Source organism: Cavia porcellus, unplaced genomic scaffold (genome assembly GCF_034190915.1).
Source record: "Cavia porcellus strain 051 isolate PalLab524CR breed Dunkin Hartley unplaced genomic scaffold, mCavPor4.1 scaffold_18, whole genome shotgun sequence".
Lineage (NCBI taxonomy): Eukaryota > Metazoa > Chordata > Mammalia > Rodentia > Caviidae > Cavia > Cavia porcellus.
The window spans coordinates 15,553,703-15,573,920 of NW_026947501.1; the positions used below are offsets into that span (position 1 = coordinate 15,553,703).

Sequence of the window (20,218 nt, forward strand, 5' to 3'; positions counted from 1 at the left end):
TGTAGGCCAGCTCTGCTTCCAGGAGGCGCAGGGCGATGGGCAGACGGAGGGGGTATAGAAGGATACCAGATGATATAACACATGACTGCAGTGCAAAAATACATGATCTCTATTTTTGAAATGTAAGCTCCCAGAGAAGGAAGCGCTAGCCAGCTCTGTCTTCTTTAGTGCAAAGTACACTTCTGTGATTACATTCAAGCATGCCTGCTACTTCCAAACCTTTCTTTCATTATGAAAGCAATCTAATGTATAGACAAATGATAAGAAACTGATATTATCACAGGGCATGACCTGTACCAACAAGCACATTGCAAAGAAAAGGCAGCATAACACAACTTCTACTAATAGGAAAATCAAAATAATTCTTAAATCTTGAAAGTCCTTCAGAGCTCACTGACCTACAAAAATCATATCTCTTCCTATTCTTTTTGCAGTTGGGTTTACCATTTTGCTTTAAGACATGATGCTAAAGTGTTAAAACCTTAACAAAACATAATTATAATCATAAAATTTGTCAATCTCAAGGAATTAATTCCCCTGTTGGCCTCCAGATCTGTATCCTGAGGCTATTTTTTGTGTGGGCTTCTATCTACAGTCAATCAGTGAGGATGATATTTTGTTGGTTTCTAAGACCAGTTCAAGCTTTAGACCCAGAACAGTACACGCAAACACACCATGCAAACAACTGCCTATTTGAAAGTGGAGATGGCTAAATAGCCCCAAATACAATCTTCAGAGCAAAGCTTCCTCTAACAAAGGCAACACCTTCAGGGATTCACGCCCACTGGCTCCGGGCTTCCTTTGAGCTCCCCTTCACCCTCTACCATGCTCTGCTACATTTGCTCTAAAACTTTTCCATGAAGTCAACTTTGAAAAACCATTTACTGGCTAAAATATTGTTTAACATTTTTTGACTGTAAGACAAAATGCAAACCCTGAAGCACGTAATTAAAGAACCTTCAAAACATGGTCCCAACTTAATTTTTGGCATTATCTTCCAATATTGTTATAGACACACCTCTTGCTGCCACACTGCCCACCAATCACCAGAGCATATTTTTGGGGGCCTATTTTATCTTCTTTCTTTATCTTTGTCATCTAAATCCTAGCTAAGTTTTGAGAACCAGCTCAGCATCTCTGTGGGTGCCAGAGAATGACCTTTGCCTACATTCTTCCAATTTGTCTCTTATTATTTTATTTTATTTTATTTTATTTTATTTGTCTTTTTTCCTTTTTATCAGTACCGGGGATCGACCTCACGACTGAGCTAAATCTCCAGCCCCCAATTTGTCTCTTATTTATGAATTAGTCGTATTGCACTTCTCCGTGGTTGTGTGTTTCCATACGTTTGCTTGTTTATTTGCTTATTTGTTTGTTTTTGAGACAAGGTCTTGCTATGTAGTTCGGACTGGTCTTAAACTCACTATGGAGCCCAGAGTGGCCTCAGATTTGCAGCATTCCTCCTGCCTCCGCCTCCAAGTGCTGGGATTATAGGCATGTACCACCAAGCCCAGCTGTTTGTTTTCTAATACAGGGTCTAACTAGATAAACCAGGTTGTCCTAGAACTTTCTGTATAGCCTAGGCTGGCCTTGAACTTGTGATGCACCTGCCTCAGTGCTCTGAGTGCTAGAATGATGGGCATTCACCACCACACCTAGGTTTTGTGTGTTTTAATGCTTACAAAGTTACCTTCCAAGTATAACCAACTGTAATTCCTTTGAGAACAGGAATACCTCCTAATAGTTCCCCATAGTGCCAAGGATACACTTTACACAATACAGGGTAGAAGAAAGGGCATCACAAATGCCAATGTTCTGAGCAAGTTTATAACACTACACATGGCAGTAGTACAAATTTCTGTTGTGTTCCATTAGAATGAGTTAATGACAGGTCACCAGTTATAGGTCATCTCAGAAGGTTAAAATACATGGACTTATCCCCTATATAAGTCACTTGTCTTTAATCACAGGGCAAAGACTATGTTCCTATTATTTCCCTTCTTCTAAATTATCGTTTGCTATTATTTATAAGAAGACTGAGCCAAACACATAGGAAAGCATCAGTGTCTAGTCATCGCTGCCATTTGAAGAGCAACTTTTAAACGCACATCCTACTTTCAACACATAAAGAATAACATTCTCATTCATTCCCGAGAACTGAAGCCCCTTGCCTGGGACCGCTGTCTACATTGACAAAGTGAATTATATATTAGCATTTTAAAAGGCCCACTGTTCTCACCCCATCAGTTTAACTGAGACCAGTTATTTAGTAGGATTCTAATTAATTTAATTCTCCACTGGTGGCAATTTCTGATGGGCAATGACTACGCCTTTTACCTCTTTGCATTCCTTCCCCAGCACTTAACTCAGTAGGTTGCATATAGCAGAAACCTAATAAATATTTGTTGATTGAACAAGTGAATGAGCTTTGCTGCAGATGGAAAAGATTCATGAGCGAGTTCTTCAGATATGATTTCCAAAATCAGACTGATCCTCTTAGCGTGAAAATGGGCAGAAATGCAAGGACCGTGGTAAATAATGACACAGCCTGGCTCCATCGTCCATAGGACCAAACCCTCAAAACAAGACCATTTTAAATATGTGCTTCCTGATCAGTTTAATCAGCACTGCAACATTTTTAGTATGGTACCTTCAGCCTGACAAAATTCTAGAATGTGATCCATGTGCTATTGAGATTCAGTATATAGAGATTAAGAGGGAGGATTCTGGAGTTCTCTCATCCTGGCAGTACTGTGTGCACACCCTTGAATATGTCTTTAGCTCTCTACACTTCAATAGAATTAGAATGATAGTACCTTCTCTGAACGATTGTTATGAAGAAATGAAAGAACATGTACAGAGAACACGTAACACTGTGCTTAGAACCTATAGCATTCACAGCCAACATTGGCCAATATTATTATTATTTCTGTTTTTTACTATGTTTCCCTTTTACTGGGTGATCAGCCAGCCAAGAATGGGACAGGTTAAATCCTCTATCACTGTGGACACATTCTGGCCCTTGGTCTCCAAGCAGTAAAAGATACGTGGTGCTCGGCCCCCTCAGAGAGATAGATGCTCAAGGTCCTGAGGGAAAGGTCTGTCCTTCGGCTCCACCAGCAAGGCAAGGGCCAGAGAGAAATCTGCCACCTTACGATGTAGCCAAAGCACTTCAGGGATCCCAAGCAGAAGTACTTGGAGCCATTTTCCTTACATGTCAGCATGAACTGGGTGTGGTAGTACCTGCCTATAGCACTCTAGAAAGCTAAGCCAAGAGAATCACAAACTTGAGACCAATCTGGCAATTTAGTAACTTAGCAAGACTCTGTCTCAAAATAACAAAGAGCGAGGATGTAGCTCAGTAAGAAGGCTGAGTACTGGATTTACGACCCCCTCCTTCAAAACAAAGTCAGCATGATGACAGCTTCAGTTTCCAAACAAAAATCACTGCAATTTTCTTCTATGACATGAATTCATCATACAGGTTTACTAGCCAAACACAAAGAAAAACCTACTACCAAAGGATATGTGCCTGTACTCCATTCCCGCTATAACCATCAAGACCGATGGCTGTCAGCACTCCTGATTCACAGAGTCCAGTAAGCTGAATGTTCTACACTGTTGTGACCGCCATGTGCTGCAGGAAAGAGCAGATGATGGGGAAAAACAGACTTTGAATGGGGTTGAGAACAGAAAGACGGGTCATCAGTCAGTTCAGCAAGGCAATGATGATGCCCTGATTGCACCCCTGAGCCGCCAGCTCAGAGACGGTCCTCACTCACCAGTGTGGACCAAAGAGCACAGCAGGCCACCCTAGGCACATCAGCCTGTGGCAGAGGGAAAAGAAAACCATACTCAGAGAAGCTGAAAACTAAAAAGAGCACCACAAGTAAGGCATAGTGGCTGCAGGCAAATCCACACAAAGGGAACCGCTTTAAAGGAAATTTCTTATGCGCCTGAGTTCTGAGCTTTGGGTGAGTCTCTGAAGAGGACTATTTGCATTTTGGTTTTCCCCTTTTGTGTGGCAAAGCAAGCAACAGGCAAAATCAGCCACTTTGAAAAAAAGGCGTGAGTGACTCTCTGCAAATCACAGAGCTGAAAAGAAGGAAGGAAGGAAAGATGGCACGGAAAGAACACATCTCAGGGACCTCTGGTTGGCTTTCTCCTTAGCTGACATGAGAGCACAAACCAGCACAGAGAGAACGCAGCAGGGACCAAATGGCATCACCATGTAAGGAAATTCAGGGAAAACTACCAGGGTGAAAAAACAAATTACAGCCTCTCAGACCATCCTCAGCAGGGACCTTTGATTTGCTCTGCTCTGAGCCGGCGAGGCTGCTCGCTGTCTGGATCCAATTCCAGGACTGGGTTGGCCCATGTAGGCCCCAAACAGCTGCGGCACATGGTAACTGCGGCCACGCTGGCCGGAGACACTCAAAGTCCATCCGTGTCCTCTTCTAGAAGTAAACGTGAATCGAAGGATGGCTGGCAAAAAGAGAAGGGACAGCAGAAGAGCTGAACTTGGCAAATTAAAGAAAGGGGGAGGGAGAGTATACACATCCCTAAAGGAGCCAGGGGTCCCCATTCAAGAGGAAGATGAGGAATGTTTCCTTGTGCACAGAGAAAGCATGTGAGCCCAGTAAATGGGACCACCCTCACCACTAGTTAGAGGCAATTTCCACCAACCCTATTTCTCTACCTTTGAGCTCAGAATTAAATAGCCCAGTAACAAGATTCGGGTCATGCTATTGGCTCTTTGGATTCCCTAACAGGATATGATGTGGCCTGGAAATTCAAATTAAGTGGGTGTTTCTCTTAAATCCTGACTAGAGAATGGAACAGATTGTGAGATCTATTTAAGTCATTTGAGATGAATTTGGTTTGATGAGTAGCTCTTTTTTATGCCCTTTTAACTTTAAAAGCCTTCTCTCAGCAATTCTTGTTCTATAAGTTTATTTCTATCATTGGAGAAGTGAATTAGAGAATAATCCTTCCAGGTAGTGACTTAAGTGTTCCGTATCATAAGGATACTCCTTAGAAGCCCTTGAAATAAGGGGCAGGCTCACATGCTCTCCTACCAGGACTGGTACCACCAAGCAAACCTTTGATTTTATTCTTCAATCCTTCTGAGATATACACTTTTCTGCTATTCTGGCTTCTGAATCTAGTGAGTCACCAAGGAGAGATTCACCACTTCAATTCCTTTGACCATGAGATGAGAGATCTGGGTTCAATGTCTGGCTCAAACCCTAAGATACTGTGTGATTTCTGTTTGACTCTTTTTCCCCATATCATGTGATCTAGGTACTTTCTTCATCTTTGGACTTCTAATCCCTGATCTATAAGTTGAATGATTGCTATGGTTCCTTTCAGCCCTAGTTTATTCTTTTCCTACCTAGTTTATAGGATCACAAAGAAAATTGATGCCATCATGTACACAAATTGTTCTATAATACTTAAAACATAAGTATTTCCTAGGAACATTTAAAATACTACACACAAGTGGAAAGGTAATGTAGCTAGCAATAAGGTATCTTATTTGCATTAAGATAGCAAGGAAAAATAATCGCTCCTTCTAGATTTTGCTGAAGTGAATTCTTTGGTTTGATGTAACCCAGTGGTGTGTATTAGCTGACGAGTATGTCTCCACCAGGATGTCAAAGGAAAGGACTCTCTGGTGCTCAGATTTCCCTCAGACAAGATGAATTCTTGAAGAAGAAAAGTATACTGGTAACATATGTCATTTCAAAACTTTTACCAAGCTCCAGTCTATTTCCTTATCACCACACCAATAGTGAATCAACAGCCTTCAAAATACTCCAATTCTAATCCTTTTTCAGTACAGTGTTCAGGAAAATAGGAAATTTTTTTTATAGAAACACATATTAACACTGAGGTTTTAAAAGCCTATGTTAGTAATTATTTCTTTCAATATTGACTTCATTATCTATCTTAAAGAAAGAAAGAAACAAATACAAAACCTAACCACTTGAAAGTGTTGGCACTAACCCCAATGCTCTTGAAAACTCTAAGCAAAAGTGCTCAGTGAATATTTTGCCACTGTTTGGGCACTCTGCTAGGCTTCAGGAGAATCTCAATTTGTTCACTTTCCCTAAGATTCTTCTTTAAAATCACTGGATTTTGCTCAGTTTTGTCTTAATATTCAATAGGCTGGTACTTGGTACTGTAAAATTTTGAGTCACTCAAGTGCCTGCCACCCTCGACCCCAAAGACTTACAGACCTTTTTTGGTGTGTGACAATCTGAGTAGACAAAACTAATGTACATAGACCAGGATTATGAGGCTAAGAACAATGCCTGCTTCGTCCCTGTCATTCCAGCAGCCAGCACTGTGTCCTGTAATCTGCACTCAGAGCATGCCAAGCAACCAATCAATCTCCCTGCACGTTGGGGTTCCTCCCTCCAGAGAGGGCGCTGTGAGGACCTCAGTCAGATCTGCCAGTCCCTCATCCTGCTTCTATGAGTCTCGATAACCATGACCTCGTCATATTGCATAGAAAGATGATTTCTCCAATTGTCAATCTTTTGTGGGGTTTCAAAAGCCATAGCTCCATTTTATAATGGATCCCATAAAAGAATTTTTATTTTCATTAGACTAAAAAGGGTATAAAGGAAGACAGGAAGTGTACTGTTGGCTTGTGTTTAGTGAAGGACCTTTCTTCCTCAAAGGAAGAAGGGGGGAAAAGGTAACATTTATCCGCTTTTGTTTCTTCCCAGCCAAAAAAATATTAAAATCATTGCTAAATATACCATTGATTTAGATTGGACCCTTGAGAAGAAATAAGACACAGAGAAAACCAAGTGTAGCTCCCAAGCCTGAAGTTCTTTCAAACTCATGAGATTCCGTTTAGATGAGTTTCCCCTTTGGAATTGTCCCCACTCTTCCCAGGTATCCACTAGGAGCTGAGCACATTTGGGGAGGATGCTATCACTAAGTCGCTCATCGTGTTAGGTCTCAACAACACAGAAGTAGAGCAGAGGGCTGAAAGAGAATCTTTTGCTGAAGTAGCTTCTTGTGGTGGTCCTGTCTTCACGCTTAACAATCCATAGGGAAACCTGTACACTTGGGGTTATGATAGAGACAACTCAGAACCTCTCTGCCGATGGAGGTCCTTAGTCTCTGTGTGTGCAAGCCACTCGCATGGGTGTGTGAATGTGTATGTCTTGCGAACTAACAGAAGGAGAAGCATCTTAAGGAGAAACATTCCCGTCGATCAGTTAAATAGAATGTACCTAATTCTCCCGACTAGAAATGAGAAAACTTGGCTTCTCTGCTCTCCTTTTTACTGATATGGTCTCCTGCAAGTCTTCTACATTTAGTGAGCCTTGGCCTTCTTGTTCATGCAGTGAGATCTGTCCCAGTGAGGATCAGAAGAAACACTGCACATGAAAGCAGTATATAAATATAAGCTAAGACACTATTACTCATGATAAGCAGGAAAGAATTCAGATGCTGATTACTTTGCTGTCACGAGGTAAGGTAAACTAGTCAGAAGTTGAGTAAAAATTTTTCCCTACTTACGTTCACAGCCAATGTGTAAATCTATAAGACAGTGTCTTTGTTCTATTATTTATAAACCTATTTTAACATGCTAAAATGTGCTAATTCTTTTTTAGATCTCTAGGCAGTAGAAAATACCAAATTTTTTGGTAAAATAATTAGACCAGGAGTTTTTATCACATATTTGTACATCTCACTTATTTGTATCACTAGTTCCTAAGGAAATGAGGTGTTACTATAATTACAATGGTCTATTTTAACGTGACCCTCTGCCCTCCTATAATTTTCCCCCAATAAAACCTGCTCCAAATTTCATGCTATAAGTACTAAAGTTTTAATTTTGTTTGTTTGTCTGAATTAAGATACATTTGCTGAATATTCAGAATCCTAAAAACAGGGTATTTAATAAACAACTACTAATACTTATTAACTTCTTTGGGATTTACCATACACCCAGTGACATTATCATTCTCCATCTAAATTAAAATTTGAATCCTGCATGGTAGTCATCAAAAACATATATTTGAAACACAGGATTCAGCATGCCATATTATGTGCTGTTTAATGATACGCAAATCATTAGAAAAGCCACGTTAGCACTACTAAACAGCAACGCTACTACTATATTAATTATGCTTTTGCTGTGATTTATTCCCAGGTTTTGCATTCTTACTTTCCTCCCAAATGCATACCATCTGACAAGTGATAACCTGTTTCCCATCTTAAACCTCCTGCCCTTTCCTTGAACCTCTTCCTCCTACCCATGCCACGGGAATCTACAGGTAACTAGTACAGAAATACAAAGTCATAAGCACTTGCACTGTCTCCTGAGCACTAAAAATTAAAGAACAAGCCAACACCACCTAAAGCTCCAACATTTATTGTGTCAATGTTAAGCACACTTTTTAAAAGACAACATAGAATGTATAGAAACAAAGGGTTTGGGGGCTCATGCTCATTTCCACAATACGGGTAATTAGGTTGGCTGGTTTCCAAAGGGCTGGACACAGCTCAGGACAGCGGTGGTCCAAGGGCCCTCTCTATGGGACTGATTCACTGTTCCAATGTGGGTCTGTTTTTTTGTTTTTACTTTTTATTAAAAAATATAAATAAAATGGCACTGCAGGCCCAGGCTGGAAGGACGCCGCAGGACTCTGTCTTCGCACAACGGCTTCTTGGAGGCTACTGTCAGAAAACATCACAAACTAGCTGGATGACGGACCACGCTGACATCGGCTGGGCGGCACGTGTCCACCCGGCCCCTGGGGGCTTCAAATTTTCTCAGAACTTAAGGGCTCTCGAGCTTCCATCCGAAAACTGCCACACATCTTGAGCTCTCTGGGTACTACGCCGAATGGGGGTGTGTGAAGAACCTAGAAACAGGTTGGAGACAGAGGAGGGAGGGAAAAAAAGGACAGGTGTGACTTGGCCCATGATTTTTCTGTTCTCTCACTAGCACTTTATATTATGATTTAAATCAACCACAGGTCGAGCCACTGTATCTTAAGCATGATTTCCAACACTATCTCCCCTCCCCAGATACCTGACCTTTGAATGACTTCCCCATACCCTCCTCCCCTCCGTCCCCCAAAGGACCCAGATCCCCCCACCCAGGCATATGATAGTCCTACTAGAACTGGGGCACACCTGGAAGGAAACACTTTCCCTTTTGACTAAGAAAACTTAGTAGGAAACAGTCCTTTGGTTGAGGAGAGCAGGGGCGGGGATAGGGAGAGGGTCATATTCTTAAAATAATAATAAAATTATAAAGAAACAAAAAAAATTGATGTGAAAGCAGCACAACAAAAACATGAAATGTCATCAAGTTCAACGTCAAAGCAGCCAACGATTTACAAGAGGCGAACAAATCTCCAAGAGAAAACCAGAACCCAAGATAGTTGCTCTCAAATTGCACCAAAACTGCCTGTAGTTTCTTTCAAACATGCAGGTTTTTCTGTTTTCTTTTCTTTCTTTCTTTATTCTTTTTTGTCAGGGGGTAACACCCTGGAGAAGGGAAGGAGGGAGTGCTTATTGTGAGCAGGGCGCCTCCCTTTCTGGGACCTTGGCTTGCAGCACACTGGGAGTCCGGCGGCGTGCAGAGGGCTACCACTGTGGCATTCCAGGCCGCGTTGCCATGGCGACCCGAAGCTGGGGCCTGGGGCCTTCTCTCCCCTGACTCAACGCTGCGGGGGGCTGGGGGCTGGAGCCCAGCTGCTCTCCCGCTAACCCCCTGGAGCAGCGGAGACCTGGGCTGAGGGGCCTGCTGTGTCCAGGTGGGCTCTGGGGACTCCCAGTCGCAGTCCAGCACTAGTCACTGTGGTTGAGCTCAGTTAGCTGACACCCCGTAAGCCCTTTGTCTGGTCTGTTGCTGAGAGTTACAGCCCTAACAGGAAAGCACAGGCCTGGTGCATCTGGGGCTCCTGCTTCAGAAAAAACTTTGGGATTCAACTGCTTAATTTGCCTTTTCTGCTATCTTTATGAAAGACCTATTAGAAACATCACTTCCTTTATGTAGGTTTGCCATGTTACAGAAAGGAAAAACAGAATTTGGATCAATCATTTAGTTGTGTTCCATCAAGTTTAGATACTAAAGTACGATGACCCTCATGAACTGTGTTCATCTTCTTTTCCATTTGGGAGGAAGGAACTAGTTACATCCCATAATCACAGGTGACACTGGGAAGCAGAGAGAGACAGACAGACCTGTCCTCCCGAAGGTGGGTTCCTTGGCCATGTGCTGTTGTAAACTAAACATGGAAACTCTGGCAAGCAAAAATGCCCACGTCTACAACTTGCCACTGGAGTGGCCTTGAAGGAAATGTATAGGATATCAACCCATCTCTGTGTTCTAGTATCCATTTCTCTAAAAATGGATTTATTTACTCTCCACTGGGAAAGCTACAGGACCTCAGGAGATACTTAGGAAAATTTGCTAAGAGACTCATGCCTTTTAAAAGTTAGCAGTCTTTTAAAGAATTTTCTACATAGGTTTAAAGAACACTGCCAATTCCATCTTTTTTTTTTTTAAGGGAAATTGCCTTAAAAAAAAAAAAAAAGAATGGATGGATACATTTTCGAATACATGAGGGCTAGGGACAATGACATTCATCCTAAGAAATATACAATTACAAGGATCACCGTCAATCATGTGTGTGTGTGTGTGTGTGTGTGTGTGTGTGTGTGTGTGCAGGCATGTTTAGGAGGAGGTTAGGAAAACCCAGCATTTCTTTCCTTACTCTCTCAGTAAAGTACTAGAAGCAGGACAGGAGGGGCCTGAGGCTCCTAATTCTGTTTCAGAGTGGACCCAAATAATCCAGTACATTTCAGCAAACTTCTAGTGTCTGTGAATAAACCACCTCATTTCCTTATTTCTTCAGTCGAAACGGTATCTAATCCACTGCTCCCTCCACCACTCCAAGCATTATGAATATGTACAATATGGACTTACTGCATATACAACAAATGGTATTTAAATAAACAGTTCTCTTCACAGAGTGCTCTGGGAAAACCTCAGCTACTCCACACCTCCTGCCACGGCTGCACACACGAGGAGCATGTCCACCCCATTTCTTAGCAACCTTTAGAACATGTTGGCTTCAGTCTTTTTGTAGGTCCTAAACAACTAGAGGATAGCAAATGGTCTTGGGGAAAAGATAGTACTATTATATGTACTTGAGAAATTTCTGAATTTAAATCTGTGAGAATAGAATTTGCTGTATTCCTGTTTATTAGCTTGATCTCAAACTAAAAATCGAAAGGAACATCTTGTCAAGAGTTCAGGTACACAGAGAACATTCCATCAGCATCTCCTTTACAAAAACAACTGAGCAATTTGAGACACAATTATGTTCTTAGAATTTTCTCATTTTTAAAGTATATCAGAAATTCATCTTTCTGTGAGACTTTTTAAAATGTTACCTTATAGTATGATTTTAAATTTTAGGATTCCAGGTACAAAATCTTATTTCTAAATTATACTCATTGGCTGTTTTTATGCTCTTAATTGTTCACTTAGCTTCAAAAATATTTTATCAGAAGTCAGGAGACAAAGTAACCTTAAAGTCTGTCTCCCAAGAATTTATTTAAATTTGGGGCCATGTAAATCAAACATAATCTGTGATTTATCACCAGCTGTTCTCTCCCATCCCCTTTCCGTTTGATTTAAGAAATCTAAACATACAAGTATGCTGTATCTACCATTAATTTTGTCAGGATGCAAAACCTAATTACACTAACAGCATCATATACTGGGAAATTAAAATGAATACTGTATGTAAAACCTATACAGCTGCACTCAGAGCTCCTAATAAAAAAGCAATAGGGACACACCAAAGTTTTATGGACACTTAATATGGTAAAGGAGAAATTACCACATCTAAAACCAACGTGGCACTGGGGAATATTTCTATCTGTCTGAATAGCATCTTGCATTCAGTTTTGGAGTCATCTATTCTAAAACACACTTATATTTTCTCAGTTTGCTGCAAACATTAAGTTCTCCAATGTCCCCAACCCTATCCCAGCTCAGCTCCTGTGTCACGTTCCTCGCAACTTCATTGGATTCCCGCTTCCCACCCACACTGTTCTTTTAAAAAATATCAACTCTCTCCACACTTTAAAATAATGAAATTCTTCTTGCCTCCAATAAAAGGCATTGCACGAAAAGGCCACCTCATTGGCTTTAGGGCCTAAGAACTGAGCAACAAAAATGCTACCACGAGAAGACAACAGAACAGCTTTTGCTTTGTTTTTTACAAAAATAAGAACAATGTCAGATCCATTCGTCTACACTGGAAACAGGGAGACAGTATCACAGAGGCACGGGGTTTAAAAAAGCAAATTGATGCTGCAACACGCAGTAATTGCAAAACTGACAACACAGATTTTCAAGGAAGGTTTTTGGTTTTTGTTTTTTTTCTAATTAGACCTAACGATATTTCATAAATCTGTTGCTGGTCAAAATATAACAGAAGTGTGACCTACCCTCTCTTGCTGTCAGCCTGTTGAACCTACAGAAATACCTAAAATAGTCTCTAGCCCCTACAGTCCCTAGGCAAGCTACACACCTCCGGAAACAGCAGCTGATCCCAGAAATTTGGCTGCGTCTGGTGACCCCTGCTTACTGCTTTCTATTCTTTTTCTTCTCTTCCTCTTTTGTATTTATTTTTTTTCAACCTAATGCCTTTGTCTCTGGATTTTTAGGTTTGAGGGGTAAGATCATTTTTGTTATGTGGAAAAGACTGTTATGTAGAAACTAAAAACTGATTTGAAAAAAAAACCACCTTTTTACTTATGTTCTAAGCTAGGGCAGCGATGAGAGAATAGAGGAGAACTTTTAGACAACAAGAACAGCAAAAAATTCAAAAGAAATAAAAGTTTCAGATGCTATTACCAGCACGTTTACCACTTATTTCTGAATGAATTTCTCTTAAGAGATGGAGCAAGTTTTTAACATCAGACTGGAAACGCCTTCCATTTCTTGAAAATTATTCTAGAACTGTAAAGCCTAAAAATCATGTCCATGGTTTGAGATATGTCTATTTTAATAAGTACTTTATGTTCCATTAAGGTATAATACACGCATCAAAATGCCCATAGAAACAATCCTGAAAAAGACTGACTGGCCTTCTCTTAAAACCTGTTATTTTCTTGAAAGTAATTTACAGAGTGTGTCAAATGAGGACACAAGAAGCTTACATTGTGTACTTTAATTTTTTTATTTTTTTCAATAAAGGGACAAAATGGGTGTATGAACAGGTTAATGCAGACAACTGCCAAAAAAACACAGACAGTGGTTTTTCCAATAGAACTTAACAAAGACCAGAAACAAATACAATAAAAAGCCAGGTTGTAATGACCTTTGGTCATCCAAATAAAAAAAAATAAAAACAAAGAAAAATAAAAGATCAAATTAAGTGCCTCTGTTTTGAACAGGGCACAAGCAATAATAAATAGTGACTCCCATAGTAAAAGATAAAATTTCAAGTTACGACAAACAGCTTTCATTACAGGAATAGAAAAGGCCAATAACAAAATATTCTGCATTGCCATTTACAAAAAAGTATTGACTAAAGCGGGCTTTCTCTTTAATATGCTTTGCATATGAAATTCTTTCCAATCTAAATATAAAGCACCATTTAGTTTTTGGCAATGAAAAAAACTGCAAAACATTGGTTTTTTTTTTTTTTCTTTTTTTCTTTTTCTTTCTTTCTTTTACTGCATATGAAGGTAAGATGCTGGAATGTAGGGTGATAGAAGGAAAGGGACAAAAAGCACACTACATAACAAACCAACGTTATTAGCTTGCAGTACTGCATACAGTATGGCAGCAGGAAAAAGGAACAAAAAAGGATATGTACAACCCTTATGACAGCCATCCGTGTGACATTCTAGCAGGCTCCCCCAAACCGCCATTATATGGCTTCTCATCTGTACAATGTCACACTTTTTTTTGTTTCTCTTTTTTTTTTTGAAGCATACAAATAATTTTCACTATATTATCCTGCCAAATTAAAAAAATATACTGTGGCAGCCTGTCTTTTTTATTTCCACTACCAAAAAAGGTACATTGATACCTTTTAAGAGAACAAGCAACAGTTAAAAATACAAGCTTCAATATAAATACTATAATGCCTAACACTAGATGAACATTTAATTCAAATACCATTCTAGAAATACAGAAAAAAGACCATAAATGTGTTTTAGCATAGGAATCAACATGAGTGTGCATTTTCCTATATTTAAGTACTATATAATCTTAAACCTTTCCCCAATGTTATTTTTTTTACAACCTGAAGAGCGGTGTGTAATCCAAGGCATAGAATTTTCACTACCATTTTTAAATGGATAACAAGTCTTGTAACACCACCAAGACAATGGAACCCTAAAATGCAGTTCCCCCCTAAACATAATGAAGTTTTTTAAAAAATTTTTTTCTTAACATTTATATTTAAAAAAGTTTTGTACAAAAAAAATCCTTGCACTGTAGAAGCGAAAGCAATCATTCATTTCTATGTTAAGTGTATTCTGTTTCCATTCACAGCGCTTGCAATGTTGTGTCCAAGTAAGTAAGCTCATTAGTCAAGTAAATGGCTGGCAAAGTTTTTTTAGTTTTTTTTTTTTAAATGCTCATCAATGAGATTGTGTTCAATTTTTTTTTTTTTTTTTCAGCATTCTCGCAACTTTTCCCTTAAGTATAGACCTGTAAACTGGGAAAATTGTACAGTGCACTTAATTGTCCTATCTGAGCAGGTTTATTTTTATACTCAACCTCTGTATCTCTGATTAGAGAAAAGATACAGGTATCACAGGCAGAGTCAAGTGCTATTTGAACACCAACTGGGGCAGATGCTAGCTTAATAAAAAAGAAAAACTTAAAAAAATAAAATAAAACAATGAATCCTCTTCCATGTTAACACAAATAGCACACAGTGTATGGAAAAGAAATGAAGTACAACTTTTAGGGAGCACAGACATATATACTGCTACTCTTAAAACTCTTCTTTTTTTAAGAATGTCACATTTAAACAAAAGTCTTAAGAATTCATAGTTAATCATCATTGTATCAATATTAGCTTATACACCTGTTCTAGTTTCAAATGGCAAATAATACCACGTTGTGCTAATACATCACTTTGTTTCCTCTGTTCCCCTCTGTCAAACCTTACTGTCAGCCTCTTCTTTTTAGTAGGATATACAAGGCCAAGGTCTTAAGTTTATCATTTGATTGTCCATTTGACAACCAAGTGGCTCTGGATCTATTTCTTTTGATGCTTGAATTTTAAGATATCTTTTAAAATAAGTATCTTCATAAAATGAACTCCTTACTAATGTATTTAATCATGTTCCAGGGCTTTTGCACATTACACATTCAATTTCATCATTATTTAAAAAAAATAAAACTGGGCAAAACAGCCCATTTCTTTTAAGCTCTCATTAGGAGCAAAGTAGTTTTTTATACTGGTATAATCAGTTTTTGTTCACAAAGTTAAACTAAAGGCAAATGATGATTAACTAGGACATAATGGGTCATATTTTTAGGTAGCCACTGTTGTGAGAAATACAATATAGAATTATGTCTAGGTCCTAAGGTCGATCACCTTACCCAATGCTGAATTAAGCTACGAGTTTATAACAAGTAGAAAGAACCATCGATGTGGTTTTAACAGATCCAAGGCACTCATACTTTAAAACCAAATGATAGAATAAACTTGTTCTGTTTTTCTGTTAATTTGTCAATTCAAGGCCTTTTTTTCTTTCCTCTCCAATTGATACATGTAACCCTTTAGAGACAGACATTTAGCTCAGCAATTTTTCTCAGTGCTACATGTTCTGTCTACAGAGGGTTAACCCAAAGACTGCTCTATCTCCTCACATTATTTTTAAAAAAACTGTACATGATATGTATTACAGAATGTATGCAGCATGGTCTTTTTTCTCTCTCTCTCTTTTACTCTCAGAACGGAACTGGAAACAGCAACATGTTTGCTCATGTTTGCTCAGTAACGAATTGGGGACAATTTAAAATAGCCATAACATACCATACATGCTGTCTAAGTTTAAAAAAAAACATACACAACATGTAAATTATTGCACAAGAGAAAGGCTCAAAGTTTGCGTAAAATGCAATAGTATTGCCCCATACAGATCATGCATTCAAACGGTGAGAACATAAAGGAAAAAAATTTTCTAAAAGAAAAAGAAAAGAATAAGAAAAAAGAAAAAGAAAGAAAAAAACAGGTGTGCTGGTGACAAGCACTCTCATAGTCTTAGCTTCCATGACTTCTGTTTGTTTGTTTTTTGTTTGTTTAAATCACATGGGACTAGAAAAAAATCCTACAGGGAGTGGGGCTGGAGGGCCCTGGGGAGGTGGGGTGGTGAGCAGGAAGGTGTCAGGTGGGAGTGAGGGGAGTATTAATATACCTCTATTCAGTTTTTATATCATTATTCAACACTCGATCACTGTGCCATTTTTTCATGTGTTTCTCCAGGGTACTGTACACGCTAAAAGGCATCTTACAAATTTCACATTTGTAAACGTCCTTCCCCACCTGGCCATGCGTTTTCATGTGCCTGGTGAGCTTGCTACTCTGGGCACAGGCATAGTTGCACAGCTCGCATTTATAAGGCCTTTCGCCCGTGTGGCTTCTCCTGTGGACAGTGAGATTGCTACAGTTCTTGAAGACTTTCCCACAGTACTCACAAGTGTCGCTGCGTCTGCCCTCTTTTGAGCTGGGCCTGCCCGGGCCCGGACCACTAATATGGGGCGTGCTCCCTCCACTTCCCGTGCCGCTGCGCCCCGAGATCCCTCCGTCCAGCTCCCCGGGCGGCGTGGAGAAGCGCAAGCTCCCGTTCTCCGAGGAGTGCTCCGACGAGGAGGCAAAAGGCGATTGTCTGGAGTCTCCGAAGCTAAGGAAAGGATCCTTGAGCTGCCTGGAGGCCGCGTAGCCGGCGAGCCACTGCGAGTACACGTTCTCGGTGTTGGGCATCGCGGCCGGGGGCAGGTCGAACTCCTTCTCCAGCTTGATGCGCTTGGAGAAGGGACTCAGCGAGCTGGGGCTGCCCAGCAGCAGCTTTTTGGAAAGGCCTCCCGAGGCCGACTCGCCCGGGGAGCAGCCGCGGCCGTTAACAGTGCCATCGTCTATGCGGTCCGACTCGCCGGCCACCGAGTCTTCGTCGCAAGTGTCCCTGTGGCCCTCGGCCTCCGCTAGGTGGCTCCGCTTGTGCTTCTCGCCCAGGACCTGGTGGAAGGCCTCGCTGAAGTGCTGCATGGAGCTGAGCACCATGCCCTGCATGACGTCGGGCAGGGCGCGGCCCTCGTCGCCCACGCCCACCACCGCGCCCCGCGAGCTGTTCTCGTGGTGGCGCGCAGCCTCCAGGCTCAGCCCGAAGCCGTAGTCCACCCTTTCGCTCTCCGTCAGCTCCTCCTCCTCCTCTTCCTCCTCTTCTTCCTCTTCCTCGTCGTCCTCCTCTTCCTCCTCGTCCCCGTTCTCCGGGATCAGGTTGGGGTCGTTCTCGCTCTTGAACTTGGCCACCACGGACTTGAGCGCGCTGCTGGCGCTGCCCACCAGGTCGCTGGTGCCGGGTTCCGGGGAGCTGGCGGTGGAGAGGCCGTCGTCGGATTTGACCGTCATGGGGGACGACTTGTGCATGTGCGTCTTCATGTGGCGCTTCAGCTTGCTGGCCTGCGTGCACGCGTGGTCGCACAGGTTACACTTGTAGGGCTTCTCGCCCGTGTGGCTGCGCCGGTGCACCACCAGGTTGCTCTGAAATTTGAACGTCTTGCCGCAGAACTCGCATGACTTGGACTTGACCGGGGGCTGGGAGGGAGGAGGGGCGGACTGCAGAGGAGGGAGGGGGGGCGTCGCCAGGAAGGGCGGCTTGCTACCTGGCTGGAATGGTTGCAGTAACCTTTGCATAGGGCTGGGCCGGCCTGGGGACAGCGGTGGGCTAGACGTGTTCCCTGCCAGCTCTCTAAGTCTCCTAGAAAAATCCATGGCAGGAGGCTCCATAGCCATTGGATTCAACCGCAGCACCCTGTCAAAGGCACTCGGGTGATGGGTGGCCAGGGCCATCTCTTCTGCCCCCAGGCGCTCTATGCGGTGGGGGTCCAAATGATGTCTCGGTGGTGGGCTAAACAGGGGGGGAGTGGGTGGAAAGCGCCCTTCTGCCAGGCCGGAAGCCTCTCTCGATACTGATCCTGGTATTCTTAGCAGGTTAAAGGGGTTATTGTCTGCAATATGAATCCCATGGAGAGGTGGCTGGGAAGGACATTCTGCACCTAGTCCTGAAGGGATACCAACCCGCGGGGTCAGGGGACTTCCGTGTTCGCTTTCTAAGTAGATTCTTAATCCATGAGTGTTCTGTGCGTGTTGCAAGAGAAACCATGCACTGGTGAATGGCTGTTTGCAAGTTGTACATGTGTAGCTGCTGGGCTCATCTTTACCTGCAAAATAATACAACACCAACATCAATGTTTAATCACCAAGCGGGCGTCAGCAATTGCTTATTCATGTCCCAGCTCCAACCTTCCCTGCACCCACCCTCAGCCCCAAGACTTAACCCCTCATGCACTAACCAACCAACCCTCTGCTTAAATGGTGTGTGGCACTTGTGTGAGGTACTCACTAGATATTTGTCAAATCAGTCTTCCCTCCCTAAAACTCAATTCTAAGAATTCTTTATCCAATCCCAAAAGCAGAAAAATTCTGACCAATTTGAGCGAGAAGATAAGGAGTCCTATAATCTAGGGACCTCAGCGGATGTCTTTGAACTTTTTTATCACATCATCAGCTGCAATTGGGGATAAACCATTTAATCTCTGTGTACTTGGTTTCCTCAACTGTTAGTGACCCAAGGAACAGTTTTGCTTCCTGAACCCTATTGTCCTTGTCTATCCCCGGGTGGATGGCAGGTGAACTTGCTAAAATGCAGTTGTTCCAGAGACACCACAAAAGAGAAGGTCAATACACTCCAATGCTCTATGGCCCTACAGCAGCTTAGGCTAACATATGCTCATTACTGATATTGTGAAAATGAGAAGGGGACTCAAAAATCTTCATTGAAAGAGAAACTAGCAACCTCCTCCCATCTTGGCCTGTGTACAAGTCAGTGAGTTCTAGCTTTGGCTCATAACACCCCACAGGGACACCCATTTTTAATCTCAAGGGATGTCGTGAAAATCTCAAAAGAAAAATTCAATCCAGATTTAACTGAAGGCCGGTAGCAAATCTTTAGGGGTTGTCCCCCAGTGCAATCAATGCACGCCTAGAGAAGTTAGGTGTGGCCGGGCCAACTCCAGCAAACACACTACCCGGGTAGGAGGCACAGTTCAGGCAGCCGGCACCACGACAGGCAGCTGAGCAATGCTACACTAGCCTCCTCCTCATTATTTTGAGAGGCTAACAACGTGAACCAAATTATACAACATCCTGCGCCCTCGGCTGAGACGAGGCTCCAGTTGAGAAAGAAACAGAAAGACACAGTTCAGCTAGTCAACTCTTTGGCCAGTAGCCAAGCCGTCTGGAGAGGGGCCCTGCTGAAGTCACATTATTTCTCGCTTGCTGAAAAAAAACCCAAGAGTGGTAAATGCCACTTTGGCAGAGAGGGGGCCAGCTTGACTTCACAAAATCATTCATTTTTAGAGATAGCTAAATTGAAATATATATATATATGGCAGTTTACCAATCAACTTAAAAAGGGGCACACAAGTGATGGTGGCCTAGGGACAAAGATGAGAGCAATACATGCTGTCCCAGGGACTCTGAAAAGAGTAGAACTTAAAATATAACTGAGCAATAAACTTCCTTCTTGTTTTAAGAGGGCCTGACAGTTTCCTTAAGTCCAATAGCTAGCATTTGTCAGTAACTTTTTTAAAAGGACAAAATTCACCAAGGAACTAAAAAATGGGAATGAGGAATTCATCAATTATATGATTTCTCCATTTTAGCAGTTCAAAAAGAAAAGCTGGCAGGAGCTTCTCAGGAGCCTCAAACACTCATATTCCAAAACAAGCCAGTTCGCTCCAGCACTTGTCTAAATAATGGACTCCTGCCCTGACCTTGTAATTTACTTTACAATGCATTTATAATCTCACTCAATATATCCCACTCCTGGGTAAATCTCTTTAACAAGATTAGATGGTAAGATACCAAAATTAGGTTTCAAACGTTTGTCTAATGTGCAAGGGGGGAAAAAA

At 41.7% G+C, this 20,218-nt stretch overlaps 1 protein-coding gene across 14 annotated transcripts in view; it reads right to left on the reverse strand.

Moving 5' to 3' along the window:
* Positions 1 to 8,385: 8,385 nt before the first annotated feature.
* Bcl11a (BCL11 transcription factor A) overlaps positions 8,386 to 20,218 on the reverse strand; it is a 96,038-nt gene continuing 84,205 nt past the window's right edge. For 8 of the 14 annotated variants that reach the window (XM_063229444.1, XM_063229445.1, XM_063229447.1 and 5 more), the window contains one exon: positions 13,220 to 18,466. In XM_063229444.1, coding sequence (XP_063085514.1) covers positions 16,446 to 18,466 — 2,021 coding nt within the window. In that variant the 3' untranslated portion in view covers positions 13,220 to 16,445. Of the gene's footprint in view, positions 8,895 to 13,219; positions 18,467 to 20,218 lie in introns of those variants that run through there. The other 6 variants (XM_063229448.1, XM_063229446.1, XM_063229452.1 and 3 more) reach the window with 3 other exon arrangements.